At 44.3% G+C, this 19,160-nt stretch overlaps 1 protein-coding gene across 9 annotated transcripts in view; it reads left to right on the forward strand.

Annotated features, from left to right (window-relative positions):
- Window positions 1-19,160, forward strand: part of SRGAP2 (SLIT-ROBO Rho GTPase activating protein 2) — a 249,096-nt gene that overhangs the window by 90,506 nt on the left and 139,430 nt on the right. For all 9 annotated transcript variants that reach the window (XM_065938270.1, XM_065938271.1, XM_065938265.1 and 6 more), the window contains one exon: window positions 10,863-11,055. In XM_065938270.1, the coding sequence (XP_065794342.1) occupies window positions 10,889-11,055 (167 nt within the window). In that variant the 5' untranslated portion in view covers window positions 10,863-10,888. The remainder of the gene's footprint in view (window positions 1-10,862; window positions 11,056-19,160) is intronic.

The raw sequence follows: 19,160 nt of genomic DNA on the forward strand, positions 1-19,160 counted from the left end.
TACATTTATTGTGTACTTTGTTTCTAATGTAATGCCACCGCTGATCTGACAGGAGGTACTGATCCACAGCCCGGAGGTCGGGGACCCCTGTCCTAGAAAACAGAGCTATATATAGAGGCAAAAGCTTCCACTTGATTTGTGAGAGCCATCACAGGGAAGCATGAATGAAGAGAAAGCGAAGGAGAGAGTGCGAATGTAAGGGACTTTTCAGAGGCTGGGACAGCTTCATGAGAGGCTGATTGTTTGGTCTTGCGTGGTGATGCATAGCAGGCTGTCAGTCATGATTGCCAAGTTAAGAAACTGTTTGCCGTGCTGTGTTCTTTAAGTGATTTGCAGTTATTGACACCTTGATCCATCTCTTTCCATTCTCAGTCTACTTTCCTATCTCCTCTTCTTTTGCTTTCCCCCTCCATGAGGATGTCCCCAGGCTTAGACCTGCATCTTTTTCATTTTCCATGCTTGCTTTGGGCAGCCACATTTGCTCTCATGGTTAACTTCATATTCCCATCTACTTGCTGATGATGACTTGCAAATGTCACCTTCCAGACCTGACCTCTCCTGAGAGCTCCAGTTTGGAAAGCAAAGCTGCATTTTCCAATAGGAAGTTCCGTAGGTACTTGAAAAGCCAAGTGAATCTCCTGATCCTCTGTAGTCATCTTTGTCCCTTTTCCCAACAGCTAATAGGGACTTGGTCCTTGCTGGTGGAACTAAATCTTAAACAATGTGCAAACACCATAGGCCAAGCTGGGTCTTACACAGAATGAAGTAACTCCCTCAGAGCCAGCTCTCTAGGAAGTTAGGGTCTGGATGTTAATATTGACCTGGCTGGTTTTCCATTCAGTTGTGCTGGAACCTTGAGCAGCATATAGTTTACTGCTGTGCATTACTGCAGTGAGCAGGTGGAAATTGACACTTCGTCTCTTCAGAAGCTGATTAGTAGGGAAATCTTGGGTTTTTGACTCTCCGTGTGCTGACCTTCTGCTTTTCAAGACCCCTACCTTGCTTTGCCCACAGTTTAAAGATCCCTTTGGACCAGGGGATCAGCTCATCAAGCACGTGGACCCTTTCTTGCTTCTCCACCCTGCTCTTTTTCTCCATACTCTAGTGAGTAAACCTTCAAGACACTGTGCTGTACTCACACCACCTCCTAGGCTTGATGTGCCCATTTCTGCCTCCTCACCTTTGCTCTAGTGATCACAATCCTCCTTCCTCTATCACCTGTGTGTGTGTGTGTGTATGTTGTGCTCAGTCCTGTCCAACTTTTTGTGACTCCATGGACTCAAATCCGCCAGGCTCCTCTGTCCATGGAATTCTCCAGGGAAGAATACTGTAGTAGATTACCATTCCCTTCTCTAGGGGATCTTCCTGACCCAGGGATCAAATCCAGGTCCCCTGCATTGCAGGCAGATTCTTTACCATCTGAGCCACCAGGGAAGCCCTCCATCACCCTTGAAAGTGAAAGTGAAAGTGCTTAGTTGTGTCCGACTCTTTGTGACCTCATGGACTGTATCCCGCCAGGCTTCTCTGTTCGTGGAATTTTCCCAGCAAGAATACTGGAATGGGTTGCCACTTCCTTCTCCAGAGGATCTTCCTGACCTGGGGATCGAACCCAGGTCTCTTGCATTGCAGGCTGATTCTTTACCAATCCTCCCCAATTCAACACCTGAGTACTAATTCAGGCTGACTCTGGTTTACGCTGATCTCCTCTCTGAGCATGATTTGGGGCCATTGTTTTGACACTTAGCACAGTCCTATATAGTTGAATGCTTTTACATTTAGTCTTTTTTCCAAATGGATTATAAGCTTCTTGAGAGCAAGACCATGCCTTATATTTTCTCGTATGTTTCAGTGGGCTGTCTGCCACTCACATCTTTGCACAGAGATGGTATAAGAGAAATACTTGCTAGACTTATTGGTTAATTATCATGGTCCTTGGGAATTGACTTCCACTTTACCTCTAGCAATGAATCAGGGGCATCAGACTAGGTGACATTTACCAGAGGAGCTGTTGGTCATCTCGTTCCAAATCTATAGTTTGTAGTACAAGTTAATTCTAGACTTTGCACCTCAGGAATTCTGTTTCTTAAACATCTCAGGCAAGGCCTAGGAGCTGAAATTACTACTTTGGCATTTGGTGTGGCAGCTTGTTCATTTGGGAGCTTTTTGTCTTTGACTTTCTATTGAGTCACTTGAAAGAGCCAAGGCGGCCTGCCAAGAGTAATCCTGATGATTAAAGTTCATTGAGATATTCCCCTTCACACCCTCCCATCTCATTGGCTTTATGAGGTTGCTTTCTGTGTCTTCACTTGGGGGCTCGAAAGTTAATGAATCGCCATCCTCTGGAAACTCTCAAGGCCGGTTTTTCTCCCCCTCCTCCCCGCTGGCTGGTTCCCCTTTGTCTCCAAAGTTGCATGCATTGTTCTTAGGTAGTGTGGAGTTAATGCAAGGGGAGGAGAGGTTCTTTTTTCCATAACTTTTGGGTGATTTACTGCCCAGGGCAGACAGTTTTGAAGATGGCCAAATGTAAAGTTCCACACAGAGAACTGTAATGAAGGGAAAGCCAGAGAGGCCAGCACTCCAGGGTCCGCCACCTCTCCTTCCTGCCACTCAAACACTTACGTTTGAACGCAGCCATCTCTCTTGTGCATCCAGTGTGCTCACTACAGCATGGGAACTCACTAGCTTTAGGCTCACTGGCTCTAAAGTATGTCCTATTACTAGTGATTAGTGTTAGTATGTGTAGGGCTTTTCATTCACGGGATTCTCCTCCTAATGGTTTGACCTCTGTACTATTCAGCCTGGATTGTGAGTTAATGCTCACTCCATCAAAGATCTAGAAAGTCATCCAGCAGATCTCCTCTACTCTTGATCTTTTGCATCACGACACAGACTTTCACTAGCTCCATTTCTGGCCTCTTGAAATCCAAACTTCCCTGTTAGCCGATGGAGCTGCTCCTCTCCGCGCACCCTTATCTCTGACTGGGCCCTCCCGTTACCCTTTGTTCTGGCCAGGCTAGCCTCCTCACTGTCTCACAAAGAAGCCGCACTCAAACATTCCTATCTCCTGGCTCATGTTTTCTCTTCTTCTGGAATATTGTCTCCACTTCCTTACATTTATTTAAATTTCACCTTTCCTCAGAATACTAATCCAGACTTCTCTCTGTTTGCATTTTCTCTCTTTAGCCTCTCCTTTCCTCCACAGATTTGGAGCCCTACTCTGTCGGGTACCTCCCTCTCAAGGAGTCTTACTTTAACAATGTTAGTCCCACTGCTCTGAGTTCTTAAAATTTGTTCAGTTCAGTCGCTCAGTTGTGTCCGACTCTGCAACCTCATGGACTATAGCACACCAGGCCTCCCTGTCCATCACCAACTCCAGAAGCATGCTCAAACTCATCTCCATTGAGTCAGTGATGCCATCCAACCATCTCATCCTCTGTCATCCCCTTCTCCTCCCGCCTTCAATCTTTCGCAGCATCAGGGTCTTTTTCAATGAGTCAGTTCTTTGTATTAGATGGCCAAAGTATTGGAGCTTCAGTTTCAGCATGAGTCCTTCCAATGAATATTCAGGACTGATTTCCTTTAGGATTGACTGGTTGGATCTCCTTGCAGTCCAAGGGACTCTTAAAAGTCTTCTTTAACACCACAGTTCAAAAGCATCAATTCTTCATTGCTCAGCTTTCTTTATGATCCAGCTCTCACATCTACACATGACTACTGGAAAAACCATAGCTTTGACTAGACAGACCTTTGTCAGTTAAGTGATGTTTCTGGTTATTAATATGCTGTCTAGGTTGGTCATAGCTTTTCTTCCAAGGAGCAAATGCCTTTTAATTTCGTGGCTTCTGTCACTCTCTGCAGTGATTTTGGAGTCAAAAAAATAAAGTCTGTAGCCCAAGAAAATAAAACAAGTACTTTATTTGTATTTGTAATATTTATTCACAGTTTCATTCTTACAGCATACAATAACATAAAATTTATATATTTAATTATATATCTTGCATAATTATATGTAAATAATTACATATATTTTGGAAAAGTATTATATGTTTTGATCATGTTTTCATAATTAGATTGCAAATTCCTAGAGGACAAGGACTTTCATGCTTCTGAATACTTGAGAATTTCCTACTTTGTTCAGTAGGACTCCTTTGTTTGCAAGATACCAGAACCCCAGTGCAAACCATTTTAAGCAAAAACTGAATGAGTTGGCTTGTGGAAACTGACAGGAATGGAAGGGGACAGGAATAGGGCTGGCGTCCGGCCATAATTGAGTCAAGGGCCCAGGTTCCCCTTTCCCATATCTCAGCTCTGCTTCCGCCAGGTCGGCTCCGTTCTCGAAAGGGCTTTCCTCTTGTGGTGGCAGGATGGTGGCACTGTCTCAGACTGACGTCTCCAGGTTTTGTAGCTCCTGAACAGGGCCTGGAGGTTACATCCACTAACTGCAGAGGACAGAGATGAGGTCAACTTTATTAAAAGCACATGGACTAAGATTCAGGGAGGATATAGATGCAAGGAAGAAAAATATGTCAAATCCGCATATTCTGGAAGCTTAGTAGCTATTTGTTGGTTGATGGCTTGGATTAACTAAGGTTTGTTTCTGTGTCATATTCAGTCAAGTAAAGAGGGAAAAGGTCATCAATCACTCTCTTTGAGGAAGAATATTTGCTGTTTTCTAGTTTACTAATAGTAGCTTGATGGCTTTTTTGGGGGCATACTAACTACTCAGATATAAGTAATAACTTTCAGTCAGCCTCTGAAAGATGTGACATATAGCAGGTGGTTTGAGGGTGATAATGTGTCTTCTCTCTGCTCTCAAAATACCGTGTGCATACCTCCCTTATTTATATTACTATCTCTCTGTGTTTGTTTTAGTTCCTGACTACAGTTCCTAACTCAGTAGTTCCTGACTACTCTGCTAACTTTGATGGAGGACTTTTGTCTTTGTACTTTCAGAGCACCTGGAAGGTGCTCAAGTAAATATTTGCAATGAGAGTAAGTAAGAAAGAACTTTGGCTTAGGAAACCCAGGGGCCTGAGTTTCAGGCCTAGATCTGCAGCTAAATGACTGTGTGATCCCCAGAGATTCCTTTCCCTTCTCTGGGCTCTGGTTCTCTCATAAAAAAGTTTTTGGAAGGGCTTCTCTGGTGGTCCAGTGGATAAGACTGTGTATTCCCAATGCATGGGGCCTGGGTTTGATCCCTGGTCAGGGAACTAGATCCCATATGCCGCAACTAAGAGTTCGCATGCCACCAAAGGCCTGATTCAGCCAAATGAATAAATAAATGTTTAAAAAAAATTTTTTTTTTGGAAGGGCCTCCCTTTACTGAGTCTGTAGGAAGGCAAGCCTGCAGGTAGAAGTGAGACTGGCAGGCACTCCAGTGCTCTGCTTCCTGGGGAACAGCTTTGAGAGGAGCTGATGACTGTTGTGTTAAGAGTGCTTGGTAAGCAATCTGGAGGGTAGAGCCTCCAAATGAGGTGAAAGCCTCAATTGTCTCCTTATATAACACTTGCTTGAAAGGTAGTAGGAATTTGTATTCCTGAGATGGCTGAGGTGACATCATGTGTTTGTGAAGGGCTGAAAAGCAGGTGAGGCAGATTTTGTGTGAAAAGACTGGCATCAGGCCTGGCTCCCCGTGGGGAACCCAGGCTGATCTCCTGTCCCTCAGGTGCTGAGCACCACCTGCGGGAGTGGCCCCCAGATGCCAGCTTATCAAGGAGAAAGGAAGGACATGCCCGGGTTACTCTCCTGAAAGGTTGTATCTTTCTCCCACCTGCCTCCCCACCCTCATTTTCTCCTCCGAAATGTGGGAGTCATAGAAAGAAGTTCTGTATTACTTAATCAGAAAAAATTCCTGAAGGAGGAGATGAATTTTGAAAGATGGAACAAATGGGGCTAATATCGTTGGATTGGAAATGATGAGCTGAACAGAATTCCCCAATCATCTGCTGACTGGTGAATTTCCTGGGGTTCTCTGAAGGTGGACAGTTACCTGCATTGGCAAGTGTTATGTAATTTAGAGTCTCCGTGATTGTCGCTGTGGCAGGGCCCTGGGTTTGTTAAGCAATCAATATCTTACTAGGTCCAGTTTTTTGAATTTCATCTGTTTCTGTGACTTTCAGCATCTTCCTAAAAAGGAAACGAACTTCCTTCTAACTCCCAGGACAGGTGTAGTTAGGATCTCAGCTGTGGCCAAGCCCGGACAAGGAGTCAGCATGTCTTCAGGGAAGCTTTCCGGGACATGTGCACTGATCCTAGGTTTGAACTCATGCATAAAAACGTTCGCTGCCAGGCTTTGATCTGACACCCTTCGGAAATGATGGGATGGTGATCTGCCAATGGAGTTCAATGTCCTGGCCAAATCTGCTGTCCTAAGGGACAGCCTCTAAGATTTGCTTTAAGAATATTCAATGCAGAACTGAAATTCAGCCCATACAGTGGAGAAATGGAAACTGAGAATCGCTTCCTCCTTTTGGTGCCTGTTTGTTGGGCCATTTTCCCCTTAGTTGGCAGGATGGCACTCAGCAGGGCATGCTGTTTTGATGGGGTTCAACTTTTTTAACAAAAAATAATTCAAGTTCAAGTACCATAAAATTTACCGCTTTGAAATGTACTGTTTGGTGGGATTTTTTTGTTTGTTTGTTTTTTGTTTTAGTATATTTACAAGATTGTGCAACCGCCGTCACTGGCTAGTTCCAGAACAGTGGGGTTAAATTTTGACTTGAATCTTTGAATGAAATATTAACCAAAGGTTAACTCTGATTTTTAGGAAATTTGCTCTAAAACTTTGGTCCCTTTTGCAAGGGAAGCTACAGTTTTTATTCAAGGATCATTTTTATAAAGCAAAATAGAAAAACAATCAGAGGACATTGAAATTTTCTTATTCTTGTTGCCTAATATCTTTGCCAGCTACTGATGATTTTTAAATCTTTGGTCTTTAGGTGGGGGCTTCTTACCATGGATATATATATATATATATATATATATATATATATATATATATAAAGAATATTTGAAGCAAAAGCAATGAGACAATCTTTCCTGTCTTTTCCTTCCTCTTGTCAAGTCACACTATTGAAGTGTGGACTTCAGTAGGACTTGGGCCTGTTTTGTCTTGTCATTATCACCTAGCACAGTGTCTGCCATACAGCAGAAGCTCAATAAAGGTTTTCTGAACGAATGGGCTTGGCGAGGTGCGGAGGGCAGGTAATTTTTGGCATTTATCACTTCAGGTCATTCATGGTGACCTTTGTTTAGGCTTTCTGGATGGCCATTGATTTCCTTTATAGCCCTGAGATACAGCTGCTTCTAGAAAGTGAGAACTTGACTTCTTCAGTGTAACTCTAAGGACAAAACCTAACCCCCTCCTCCCCAGCTCCCAGAGCTCTTATCCCGCTATGAGCTGGATTTGCAAAGGCATCTTGGGTTGGTGTGGTGAAGCCGGTGTGGGTGGTGTGAGTGTGTCTTTGTGTGTGTACACGTGTGCAGGGGCATACTAGGCTAAGCACGTGATGGAACTGAGAAATCCCTCCACGTCTTTATAACTGCCCCTTTCTTCCTTCTGCACTTGCAGTGCATTGGTGGGCCGGGGTGCAGAGGGGCCTCCAGCCTGGGCACATGGCCCAGGCGTGCTGGCTTTCAGTGGCCCATTGTTTCCAGCCCCTCCTGTGCATGGACAGAGGACTGGGGCTGGCACAGCTGCCTTCTTGGGGACCATTGTTTGTCTTTGAAGCAGCAGCAGCAGTACAAGCCTGAAGTAACACACTTTGCCTTGGCCAGAGCAGCCCTTCTGTCTTGGAGCGGCAGGCCTGGAGATGGGGTGATGGGCATCTCCCTTGAGTGCCTGTGCAGAGGCTCTTGAGGGTGGGGGCCAGGGCAGCACCTCCTTCCAGCAGGTTGTGGGGCAGGGGTGATGCTCAGCGATGTGGCATCACTAGTTGACCGCAGTGGCAGGTGGTATCTCTTAGCAGAGACTCTTCTTTTGCTGGATGGGGTGGGGACATCCCATTCTCACTTCCTTCAGAGCTGCTCTGTAGAGGAGATCTAGGAGGTAGGAAGGAAGCCAGTCTGGTCGTGGACTAGTCAAAACATGGGCTAGATAGTGAATCACTGGGCTTGACTCTGGGGGCCTGAGTCACCACTGCAGCTGGAAGGTAGAGAAGTGGACGTTCCAGGTTTTAGAGCTAGAGAAACTGTGATGCCCCCCGAAAATGCTGCGGAGACTTCAGACTCTTGTTGGTTTCTCATGTTTCCCGTCCCCATTGTCAACCTCTTTAACAAATCAAGACAAACCTTAATTTGGCCTCAGCGCCATTTGCCCCTAATTATATGACCCTCTGGTAAATTACTTAACAAATCATACTTCAGTTTTCTCATCTTGCGATCAGGATAATTGGAGATACCAATTATGGACTAGTAATAAAGATTAAATAAAATGATGTGAATAGAAGCCCATCAGAGATGTTCAGCAAACACGTGCTTCTTTTCCTGCAGGGGTCCAGAGGGGATGCCTGAGGGTGGGGTGCACTTTGGGTAATGCTGCCCATTTGTTGAGGCGCCTGAGAAAGTCAGGGTGGAATTCCATGCTGGCTGTATGCACGTGGGGGCTTCCTAGATTCATTCACACATCTTAAAGGCCTCCAATTAAGTGCTTGTTCCTCAGACAGGACAACCCTGGAGCAGTCTACCTCTGGAACTTCATGGGCATCGTGGGAATTTGCTTAGCCTTCTCTTTTCAGCAGAGGTGGGCAGCATCCATCTTATCACGCTCCCCTTTCTGCTCCCCTTGTTAGGAATTTTGTTGAGGCAATGTTGTAAAGAATTACAGGGGCTCAGGGAGGCTGACAGCCCCCCTTGTCTAGCCATATCCTCTTGCACATGTTACTGATTGGGTACCTGGAAAGCCTTTTTACCCTAAGATGCTCTGATTCTTATTATTTAATGGACAAGTTGTGAGTAATATCAGTGAGCATAGTGAATATCCTTTCTGCTCACCGTCTGCCCACCCAGCGGCTTCTACTGCCAGCTGCTACTTCTATCTGTCAAAGACAGAAAAGGGACAGAAGCCTCAAGGAATAGTCTCAACAAGAGCTGCTGCCTTTTTTAAGAGACCCAGAAAACCCTGGCAAGAACCAATGCATGACATGCCCTCTGCAGATCTTTCCCCCTCAACATTCTTGTAATCAGACTCCAAAAAAAACAGAACAAGAGAGCTTTGATGAGTGATGAGGTAGGCAGCTTTTCTGTGCAGCCTTCTGTCTGCTTGAAACAATCCTCCGGTGCTCAATTTCAGTTCAGGTGAGGTTACTGCAGGCCTGTTTGGCATTGGTGGTTGGCACGAGGGAGGCAGAGGGACAAAGAGGGTGAAAACTACAGTCATCACCCATAAAGGACCAGAGACTTGTGATACATCTGATATCTGTAAAAACAAACAAAAAAGAAGATGGGGATGGATGGTGGACCTGTAGCTACTCCAAGGCGAAGCCAAATGCACCATTTGCCCATCCCTTATTGCTTCATAAAAGGAGTGGTTGGCAGGCTTTTCAACATCATAGCTTCGTTCCTGGATTTGCCTCTCGTTTATCTACAGCTCAGATGAAAACTCGGATTCTGCATGCCCACCCCCTGCTTTACAGGGCGTGGTCTGAAAGCAGCGTTACAACTCCACTATTGGGGAATGAATTTGGAACGTGCAGAAGGAAAGGCATAATAGTGCAGGTGCTCTTTTTCCCTGGGGTTGGAGTCACTGTCACAGCCTAAGCTGTTGGGGCTGAGCAGGCTTGCAGGGTCGGGGGCTGGGGGGACGTTGAGGAGGAAAGGGATGAAAGAATTGACTCCACTGTGACTCAGACGGGGATGGGGACATAACTTTAGCAAGATGTGCGCTGCAGGCCTTGCAGTCTGACTTTGGCAAGCTGCCTCCTGTGGGTGCCAGGTCTTGTCAGTAACAAATGCAGTATTGCATTTGAGGCAGATCTGGTTGAATCTGGAGCTGCCATTGCTGCAGTTTCAGAGAGCGTTTGCTAGCCCTGTATGTGGATTCTGGCCAGCCAGAAAGCTGCCAAGCTAGAGCTTAACCAGAAATAGTTCTAGCTTTGACACAACGGAGGCTCTGAGCATTGGTGAGGAGGAAGGATCAGAGATATGAGTAATATTCAGTGAAAATACCAACTTCTTAAAGATTGGTTACGTTCATTGGTATTGGAAACTATGGAATCAAACTGATGGTGAATGGTTTGCTTGCCCAGAGATCTAGGTACTTGTTTCATTCTTGATTGCCACTATTTATTCTTGGGCAGGGACCTTCCTATCTTCTTTAAAATACCTTGACCCCCCTCCCCTACTTCATGAAGATATGGAAAAACAGTTTGAAATAATGGGAGAAAGTATGAAAAGTAGGAGTTTGGGCTTTAAAGTCGAGCTGTTTGAGTTTGAATCCTGGCTCTACCACTTAATAGCTTAACTTCTTTAAGAGTTAGTTTTTCCATCTTTAAAATAGGGATGAAAGTAGTCCTGACCTATTAGGATGCTTGGGAGATAATTCATTCAGCTCTCTGCCAGAAGGAAGCCCACATTCTGACGCTGTGTCTGAAATATAGTAAATTGCTTATTAAATGGTAGCTCTGAATATTATTATGTCTGATAAGCAGTTTTTCTTAACTGATTTAGCAAATTCTTGGTTTCAGTGTTCTTTAAGGGTTTGAAAAGTTGGTGAGTTGGTGGTGGTGCCTCACATCACATTTTTAAAAGTAAAGTCTTTAAGTTCCGCAGAACACAGGGAACACCTAGATGGAAGGGGTGAATGCTGGCATTATGTTTTTTTCCAGAGGTGTCTGTCTGACTGCCTCACCTTGCTTTTGTTGCAGAGATCCGTGCTCAACTCATAGAGCAGATGAAATGCCTGGACCAGCAGTGTGAGCTCCGGGTACAGCTGTTGCAGGACCTCCAGGACTTCTTCCGTAAGAAGGCTGAGATTGAGATGGACTACTCCCGCAACCTGGAGAAGCTGGCAGAGCGCTTCCTGGCCAAAACAAGGAGCACCAAGGACCAGCAGTTCAAGTAGGGATGCCGCACGGTTACTTCTAGAGACCTTGGGAGTGGGGTGTGTGTGGGAGGGAGGCAGGGTCTGCCGCCTCCATCCCACTGTTATCATGAAGCAGGTGACCTACTGATTTCTAATTGCCTGAAGGTTGAGAGCCCTCCAGAACTTCATTTCCAGATCAGTCTTACGTGCAGTTCAGCATTGTGGAGCAATCAGAGTAGATCATGAACCATGGTTATAATAACAGCAAACACCTTCTCGTGTGCCGAACTTAGCTCCAAAGGGCTTAACTCAATCTTCACAACTCCATATGTTAGTTTTTGTTATATCCCCAACATACAGATGAGGAAACTGGGTCATAAAGAGTTCAAGGCCCATGGCCTCTGTGTGTGTGGCACACACACACACTCACACACCCCTAATAAATAAATAGCAAAACTGGAATCCAGACCCAGGCAATCTGGCTCTGTAGAGTCTGTGTTCTTTATCATTTCACTGAACTGTCTTTAACTGGAAGAGATGGATGTAGCCATAAATCTAAGTCACTGTGCAGACAGTTGCTAAGGTCTCTTCCTTCTACATTTATAGTATTTTATACAACTGGCCCTTTCACTCTGTTCTTCCTACCATTGCCCTAGTTTAGATCATCTTCATCTTTGCCTGACTGACTGCAGTACTTACTGTATCATCTTTAGCAGAGGTTCTCAATCCTGGCTGCACATTAGAATTCCCTGGAGAACTTTTTAAAAATGCTGAAACTGGGCCGCATTCCAGATCAATTAAATCAGAATCTCTGGGAGTAAGACCTGGGTAACAGTGTGGTGTAAAAGCTTCCCAGATGATTCTAACGAACAGCTTCTCCCCATCCCAATCTGCCTGAGATCCACTGTTAGCAGATTTAGTCTTCCTGGAACACCCTGGGGGTCAGGCAGTTTCTCTGTGCAGTGGCTCCCGGAGGTCTGTGTTCTTGATGCTCAAGATGTGGTCCCTCAAGATTGGTACTGCCTAGGGGTTGGAGATTCAGAGTCTTGGGCCCCACCCCCAGACCCGCTGTAACTAGAGCCCCAGGTGATTGGTGCGCAGGATTAAGCTTGTGAAGTCCTGTCCTATTCACAAAGGTGTACACTCCTTGGCTTGGTCTCCAACCCTGTCTGCATCTGGCCCGACTAGCTTTCCAACTTTATTTCCTGTTTCTGCTCTGCTATTCCACAGCCAAACAGAACACTAACTCCACTGGGCCTTTGCGCATCCTGAGATTTGAACTTATGTGTCCGTTTGTTACATTTCCGCGTGTCGAAGCCATACCCATGTTTTAAGACCTCATGCAGATGAGACTTGTTTCTAGGAGCTTTCTGGATTCTCCCAGAAGAATGTTCTCCCTCTTCTAAATTCTTACAGCATTGTTTTTGTTGTTCTTTCATTAGGGCATTCAGAGCTATCTATCTTATATTATCTTCCCTTAGTGGACTTGTATAAGCTTTTCTGATTCATCGTTCAGCCTCCCACAAGGCCTAATGTAATATAGGATCCATGCCTACTAAATATTATTGGATGAATAAATGAATGAGTGAATTTAAGAATTAATGCCAAATTTATCGTATTTCCCTCTATTTTCTATTTTTGTTTATCGTCCTGACAATTTGGGACACAATTTATTCTTTACAAGCCAGTTCTGAGCAATGAATATGGAGTCTAAGAATAAGGAGAACATATGACACTTTTAATACAAGCCAGAATGAGAATTTCCTCCAGATGTTTTATCTTCAAAATCCCTTATCTTTTCCAAGTCCTGTTCTCTTTGTGATAAGCAGTCCTGTGAGAATAATATGTTATTTTAGTATATGATAAATGAAGAGGGAAGGATTGTTTGCTTTAGAAAAATGATTCAAGTTTGGATTTATTCTCTTGATAACTCCTCCTAAGTTTAAAGTAGCCTGATTTTTAGTACTATATTATATTCTTAGCTTAAGGACATATTTACTAGAAATTAAGGTACAGATGTGCTGAACTGCTCTGATTAAGATCACATACAAGATTTTCTCCAAGGCTGGGAGAATTGATTTCCCTTCTGATAAAGCTGGTACCGGGCTTCATTTTTCCCAAATAATCAGTGAATATTTCTTGAGAGCCAGCTATATGCTCTGTGTTGTATAGGTATTGGAAGATGTAAAACAGGTTGATTGTATGTTTCCATAGGGGGCCATATCTGGTTGAGGAGAAAAGATTTTTAATATAGGAAGCAATTAGAGATAAAGCAATAATGGTCTCATTAAGAGATCATTGGCTATATGTAGGATATAGATGTGATAAGAGGTCAGTGATAAATCATGAGAGACAGATAAAGGATCTGGAATAATCAGGAGCATACTCATGAAACGAGTGGGATTTAGGTTAGTCTTTAGAGGTAGATTTGTGTAGGAGAAAATAGCACATTCAGGAAAGAAGAGGCAGGCGTGTTCGGTGGTGAGAGGCTAAAGGGCGAGTGAGGGATAGATCCCGGAGCTTCCTTAAAAGGAGGCTTGAATGCATTCATCCAAAAAACGTCTGTTGCACATTCCTTGAGCTCCTTCAGAGTAGATGCTGTACCTTGGGATATAACAATGAACAAGTACCGTCCTCCACTTGGCACTTTTAATAGAATAAGGAAACAGGCAGTGAACACATCACACAGTTAGGTGAGTGAGGTAGGTGTTGCAGAACAAAAGGACAAAGGACTCCAAGCGCTTGTCAAGGGGGCTTTGCCACTGCTTTGCTGTCACTTTATGGCTAGGTTACTTTAATAGCTTCCTGATGGAAGTTATCCTGAGGAGCCATCTACTTATTCAACAGACCCCTTTGAAATGCCTGCCGGGTACTGTGTTCGGTGCTGATTCCTTTGGAGACCGAGATAAGCTCTGGAATCTTGGCTAACAGGGAAAAGAGACATGTAAACAATATAATGTAAAAAGGGCTTTAACAGAGGTTATGAGCAAAATTTTATGAGAACACATATTTTCCAAAGCAGTGGAAAATTAAGTTTAGGTAAGTAGACACCAAATAATTTAACAGACAAGTGGGGGAGTTAAGATTTGATGCAGAGCATGGTCATGAGCCCTCTGGGTTCTTCTGTGGGAAAGGAGACATGAAGAAAAATGGTAGAAGAATGAATGAATTTTTATGGCAGAGAAGGCCAAGATGGAGGTTTGGGGGAATAATCCATGTACAATGTGAGAGCAAGCAAGATTAGAGAAGAAGGAATATATTCAAGTACTTGAGAAACTTAAGAGGACTGGGTGACTGATTGGGTAAAGAACTATAGCCGTCAGAGGTGACCCAGTGTGTCTAATATGGTGACCTGGAAGAATTGGTCTTCCACGTTAGGGGACACCTGTTTTGAATGGTGAGCCTACTCAGCATGTCGGGTTTGGGGCAGTAGGAAGCCTGTCTGGTAGAGATGTACTACTGAGGTAAGAGGTTTTGACTAGGAATAGAGAGCAAACTCTGAGATATAAAAGTGATCATGGAAGATATGAAATTATATGAACTCGGGGAAGAGAAAGAGATGAACACAGAGCTCAACCCAGGACCCAAGTCTTGCTGCTTCTGCTGCGAAGTCGCTTCAGTCGTGTCTGACTCTGTACGACCCCATAGACAGCAGCCCACCACGCTCTGCTGTCCCTGGGATTCTCCAGGCAAGAACACTGGAGTGGGTTGCCATTTCCTTCTCCAATGCATGAAAGCGAAAAGTGAAGGTGAAGTTGTTCAGTCGTGTCCGACTCGTCAAGACCCACCCCCATGGACTGCAGCCTACGAGGTTCCTCCATCCATGGGATTTTCCAGGCAAGAGTACTGGAGTGGGGTGCCATTGCCTTCTCCGGGACCCACGGCTTGGGCACACCCAATTTTAGGGAGTAGAAAATGTTAATTATTAGAAGTAAAAGTTACCCGGAGAGGATGCCGGAGAGAAGGAGGAAGGAAATGAAGGAAGGAGAGAGGGTGGTGTTTTTTTAAGCACTTAAAAGGACGGAAAGGATGTAGGTATGTCTAATGAAAATAGCAGACTTTCAAGTAGAAAATCTGTAAAAGTCAATCCCAGCAATTTCTTATTGATATCTCCCATTATAAGCATTGTGAGGCAAAGATGACTAAAATGAGCCCCAAACCCAAGAACTTACCATCTATTAGAGTGAAACATGAAATTGCTGATTTTTGCAAGACACAAAAGGTCACAAAGTGGCTAATGTGTGTGGTCTAGCCTAATAGAAGAGGCAATGAGACACACACAGATGCATATAACACAGGCAAGATGGTGAGAAGCTCAGTCAGGGAGTCCAGGCAACATCATTTCATGCATAATTTACTCCTAAAAATGAGCAGGAGCCTTCCATGGAGAAGAGGGTTTCTATTCCTGTAAGTAGACTTGGGAAATCCCGAGTTACACCTCACCTGATGACCCAGAGCCTTTTGTCCTGTGTCTCTCGCTGTCTTTTTGCCCCAGTTGAACCCATGGCAACTGCTTGAAGCCGTTGAACCTGCTTAAATCCGGGGAGCATTTGAGGAAACTTGGTGGCTGGTGATCTCTAGCCTTTTCTTGTTCGTTCAGTGATGAGACTCTACTTCTCAGGTGGCAGCGCCTGCATTTTTCCACTCTCCACTCATCTCTGCTTTGTAAAACGCAGCCAGGTATTCGGATGCTTGCACGTACAGGCATTGCTGTAGAAAGACAACCTCGCCGCTGAAACTGAGCTCGCTCTTGGCAGGCAGCACCACCAGACCACGCTTGAAACATTTGTTAGCAACTGAAAATTGGCATTTTGGGCTCAGGAAAGCCTTTTTAGGTATATCCGTTTTGGTTAAGGTATAAGTTTAGCAGCTCTTATAGACCCAAATAATAGTATCTTTCACAAGCAGAGCTTGATTTTTCTCTCCTGTCATTATCTGGTTGTTAGCTATCCTGGGCAGTGTTGGGACCCATATTCCATCCCTAGAGTGTTGCCCTGGTTCTTTATGACCCGAGATGGCTCAGACCATCATGTCCCCATTCCAGCCAGAAAGAAAAGCAAAAGGGCAAGGGGCAGATACATCCTTACCTTTTAAAGGTGCAGTCTGGAAGTAGCACATACATCTCTTCAGCCCACATAGATGCATGGGTCTACTGAGCTACAAGGAAAGCTGGGAAATATATTTATTAATCTAAAGAAAATTAGAAAGTAGAATTTCTATTAGTGAAGGGGGAAAATAGTGGGGGACAATTAGCAGCTTCTGCCACGTTGTCTGTGTATGATTTGCAAGAAGGCAGGCATATGAAAGACTATTTCACTCATCCACTTTGAAAAGTGCCATAAATGCACAGAGAAGACAGGGCTTCATGGAGGTGAGTTTCAGTGGATGGGAAATGGAAACATAAAAGTGTCAATACAAGTTATTAGTTTTATAAGTTTAATTCAATGGAAACAATACAGAAGTTGTAGAAGTAGAATAAAAAAAAATTGGGAAGGAAGCATTTTAGGCAGCAAGAACAGTGTTGATAGAGGCACAGAGCTGGGGAAAACATAGCTGGTCGGTAACTCATCTGTATTTCGAAAGAACGGTAGTGATAAATGTGATGGGGACATAAGCCTGAATAGTTGATAGGAACCAGATCACAGTGGTCTGTGAATGCCAGGCAACAAGAGTTTGGGCTTTATTCTATAAGCATGGGGGACCCATTGATAGTTCTGGAGCATATTTATAGATGGCTGTGCTTTGGAAAGGTAACTATGGTAACAGTGCATAAGATCAGCTGGAGCAGAGAGACTGGAGGAAGACGCATTAGAAAGGGATGGCAGTGAGCCTCAGGTTAATGTGGGCCGATACTGAAGTCGTGCCCTGGAAACTCGACAAAAAATGGGTCAGACAGGAAGGCAAGAAGCAATTAAAGTCAAAGATGCTGGGACAGAAGAATGGCTGTGGCTTTCCTGGTCTCTGGAGTGGCAATTGTACTGTATTTTCATTCAGCCAGCGAAGTGTAGCCTCAATTCCGCTGACTCTAGGACTGGTCCCTAGAATAGTTCATTCTCTGCCCAAAGCATCTCAGCGGGCACTCGTCGCCTCCCCCGGAGCTGTAGCAGCTGTTGGCCCAGCAGTGCCATGAATTTGTCTCCTTGTGCTGCCAGGAGAGCAGCTGCCAGCGGGAGCCCTGGACAGACGCGTCTCAGGGACGTGGAAACTATTCAACTTGGGATGGGGTAGGTTGGCCAGGACTGAAATTGGTCTACATGGTTTGTCCCACCCTTTTCCAGGCCAGTTTCTCAAGCTGGCTAGATTTCAGCCCATCATACTAGGTTAGGTTAGGTATTTTGTTACAGTCTTAAGTGATCGCATTTAGGGACCAATGTTGCTGAACTGCTGTTTTCATCTTTTCTTGGACAGCTTCTTACTTGGAAGCCATTGTCCTGTCTCTGTTTGGCTTGATTTCCTCTTCTGCTTTTCTCCTGCTCACCTTTGTCCTCTCCGACACTGTCTCAGTGCAAACACTCATTAAAGCTCACGAAACTGTGACTCCATTGCAGTCTGACCCTGCGGTTCCCCCTCCTCTTCTCTTCCTCCTGCAGATAGAACTATACTGATTATATTATTCAGCTTTGTTTAAGATAAGTAATGTGGCTTCCTTCATCCCTTTGCATTGTAGGAGGACCTTATTAATGTTTAAAAATTCTATCTTCCTGATTTAAGAGCAGAGATATTATGTGAGGGTAGAAAATCTTCCTAGGGAAGATGCTCTTGCATTTTCTTTGACTCCTTGAAGAGTCTAAATGTATTCCTATTTGTTGCTAAGCCTTTGATTGTCTTTTTAAAGTGGCATCTGTGTTAATGTTACCCAGCAGGGCTCTAATTGATAATGCATTTGTTTGTTTGGCTTTTTTTTTTTTTTTTTTTCATAGACTTGCTGTAAATTACCCTTCAGTCATAGCTCATTTGGTTTTGATCTCCTACTTTTAATAGCTCAGTTTTTTCTTTTATTTTGAGGTAGGGTTGTGGGTTTGGGTTTTGTGTTTTTTTTTCTATTGAGTTTTAGAGGAATACTCCTACATTGCTATCCCGCTGTGTTCCTTACAGAGACCTTATGTTGCTTTATAACCCACTGCCAACATCGTGTCTTTTTTTCCAGCTTTTCCTTCTCCTCAACAACAGATATTTGTTGAACATTTTTAAGGTTATTAGTCTAGCCTCTTAAAGGAGAGAGATTCAGAAAAGTGAAGCAGTGGTTCTTTCCCACATGACTTTATACTCTCTGGTCAAGTCAACGGTGCTCCATCGTGTCCAACTCTTTGCAACCCCATGAAGTGTAGCCCACCAGGCTCCTCTGTCCATGGGATTTCCCAGGCAGGAATACTGACATGCGTTGCCATTTCCTACTCCAGGGAATCTTTCTGACCCGCATCTCCTGTGTTTCCTGCATTGCGAGTGGATTCTTTACCTGCTGAGTCATTGGGGAAGCCCACTAACTTTATAATCTAATCAGGGACAAATTACACCTGGATGTAATAACACAGATCTTCAGTGTAGGGCAATATGGGGTAAGTACCAAGTGTGTGCTACAGAAGGCATAATGCACAGTTGGTCAGTCAGCAAACTTTTAAGAGGGGAATGGGATTTGAACCAGACCTTGAAAATGGCTCGGATTTTGACAGATGAAGATCAAGGGAGGGGAAAGATGTTGTAGCCAAGAGGAAAGTACAAAACAGTTTTGGGGAACAATAAGTAGACTGGTTTGGTTGGGGTAATGAGTGTATATGGAGGTCCTGGGCTAAAGTAGATAGGACCATATCTTGGTGAACCTTGACTCTTATCTAAGAGATTTGCAGTGGACACTGGAAACCAGTGAAGGTTTGCACAGCACATGTCCAAGCTGAGGTGTGAACTGGATTTAAGGATGATTAACCTTAACCTTGATGGTGATGGTTTGCTAAATGACAAGGAAGTTGAGACAGTGAAACCTGTTGTCATGGTAAGTAGTAAGGATCTAAAGTAGTGTGGGATGGTAGGGATGAGAGGAATAGAAATTGATCCTTCAGTCCACTTAGCAAGCATGTATTGTGCTCTTACCATGTACCACATGCATGCCAGGCAGACAGACACTGCCCTCGTCTCTCCTCCTGGG

Source organism: Muntiacus reevesi, chromosome 5 (genome assembly GCF_963930625.1).
Source record: "Muntiacus reevesi chromosome 5, mMunRee1.1, whole genome shotgun sequence".
Lineage (NCBI taxonomy): Eukaryota > Metazoa > Chordata > Mammalia > Artiodactyla > Cervidae > Muntiacus > Muntiacus reevesi.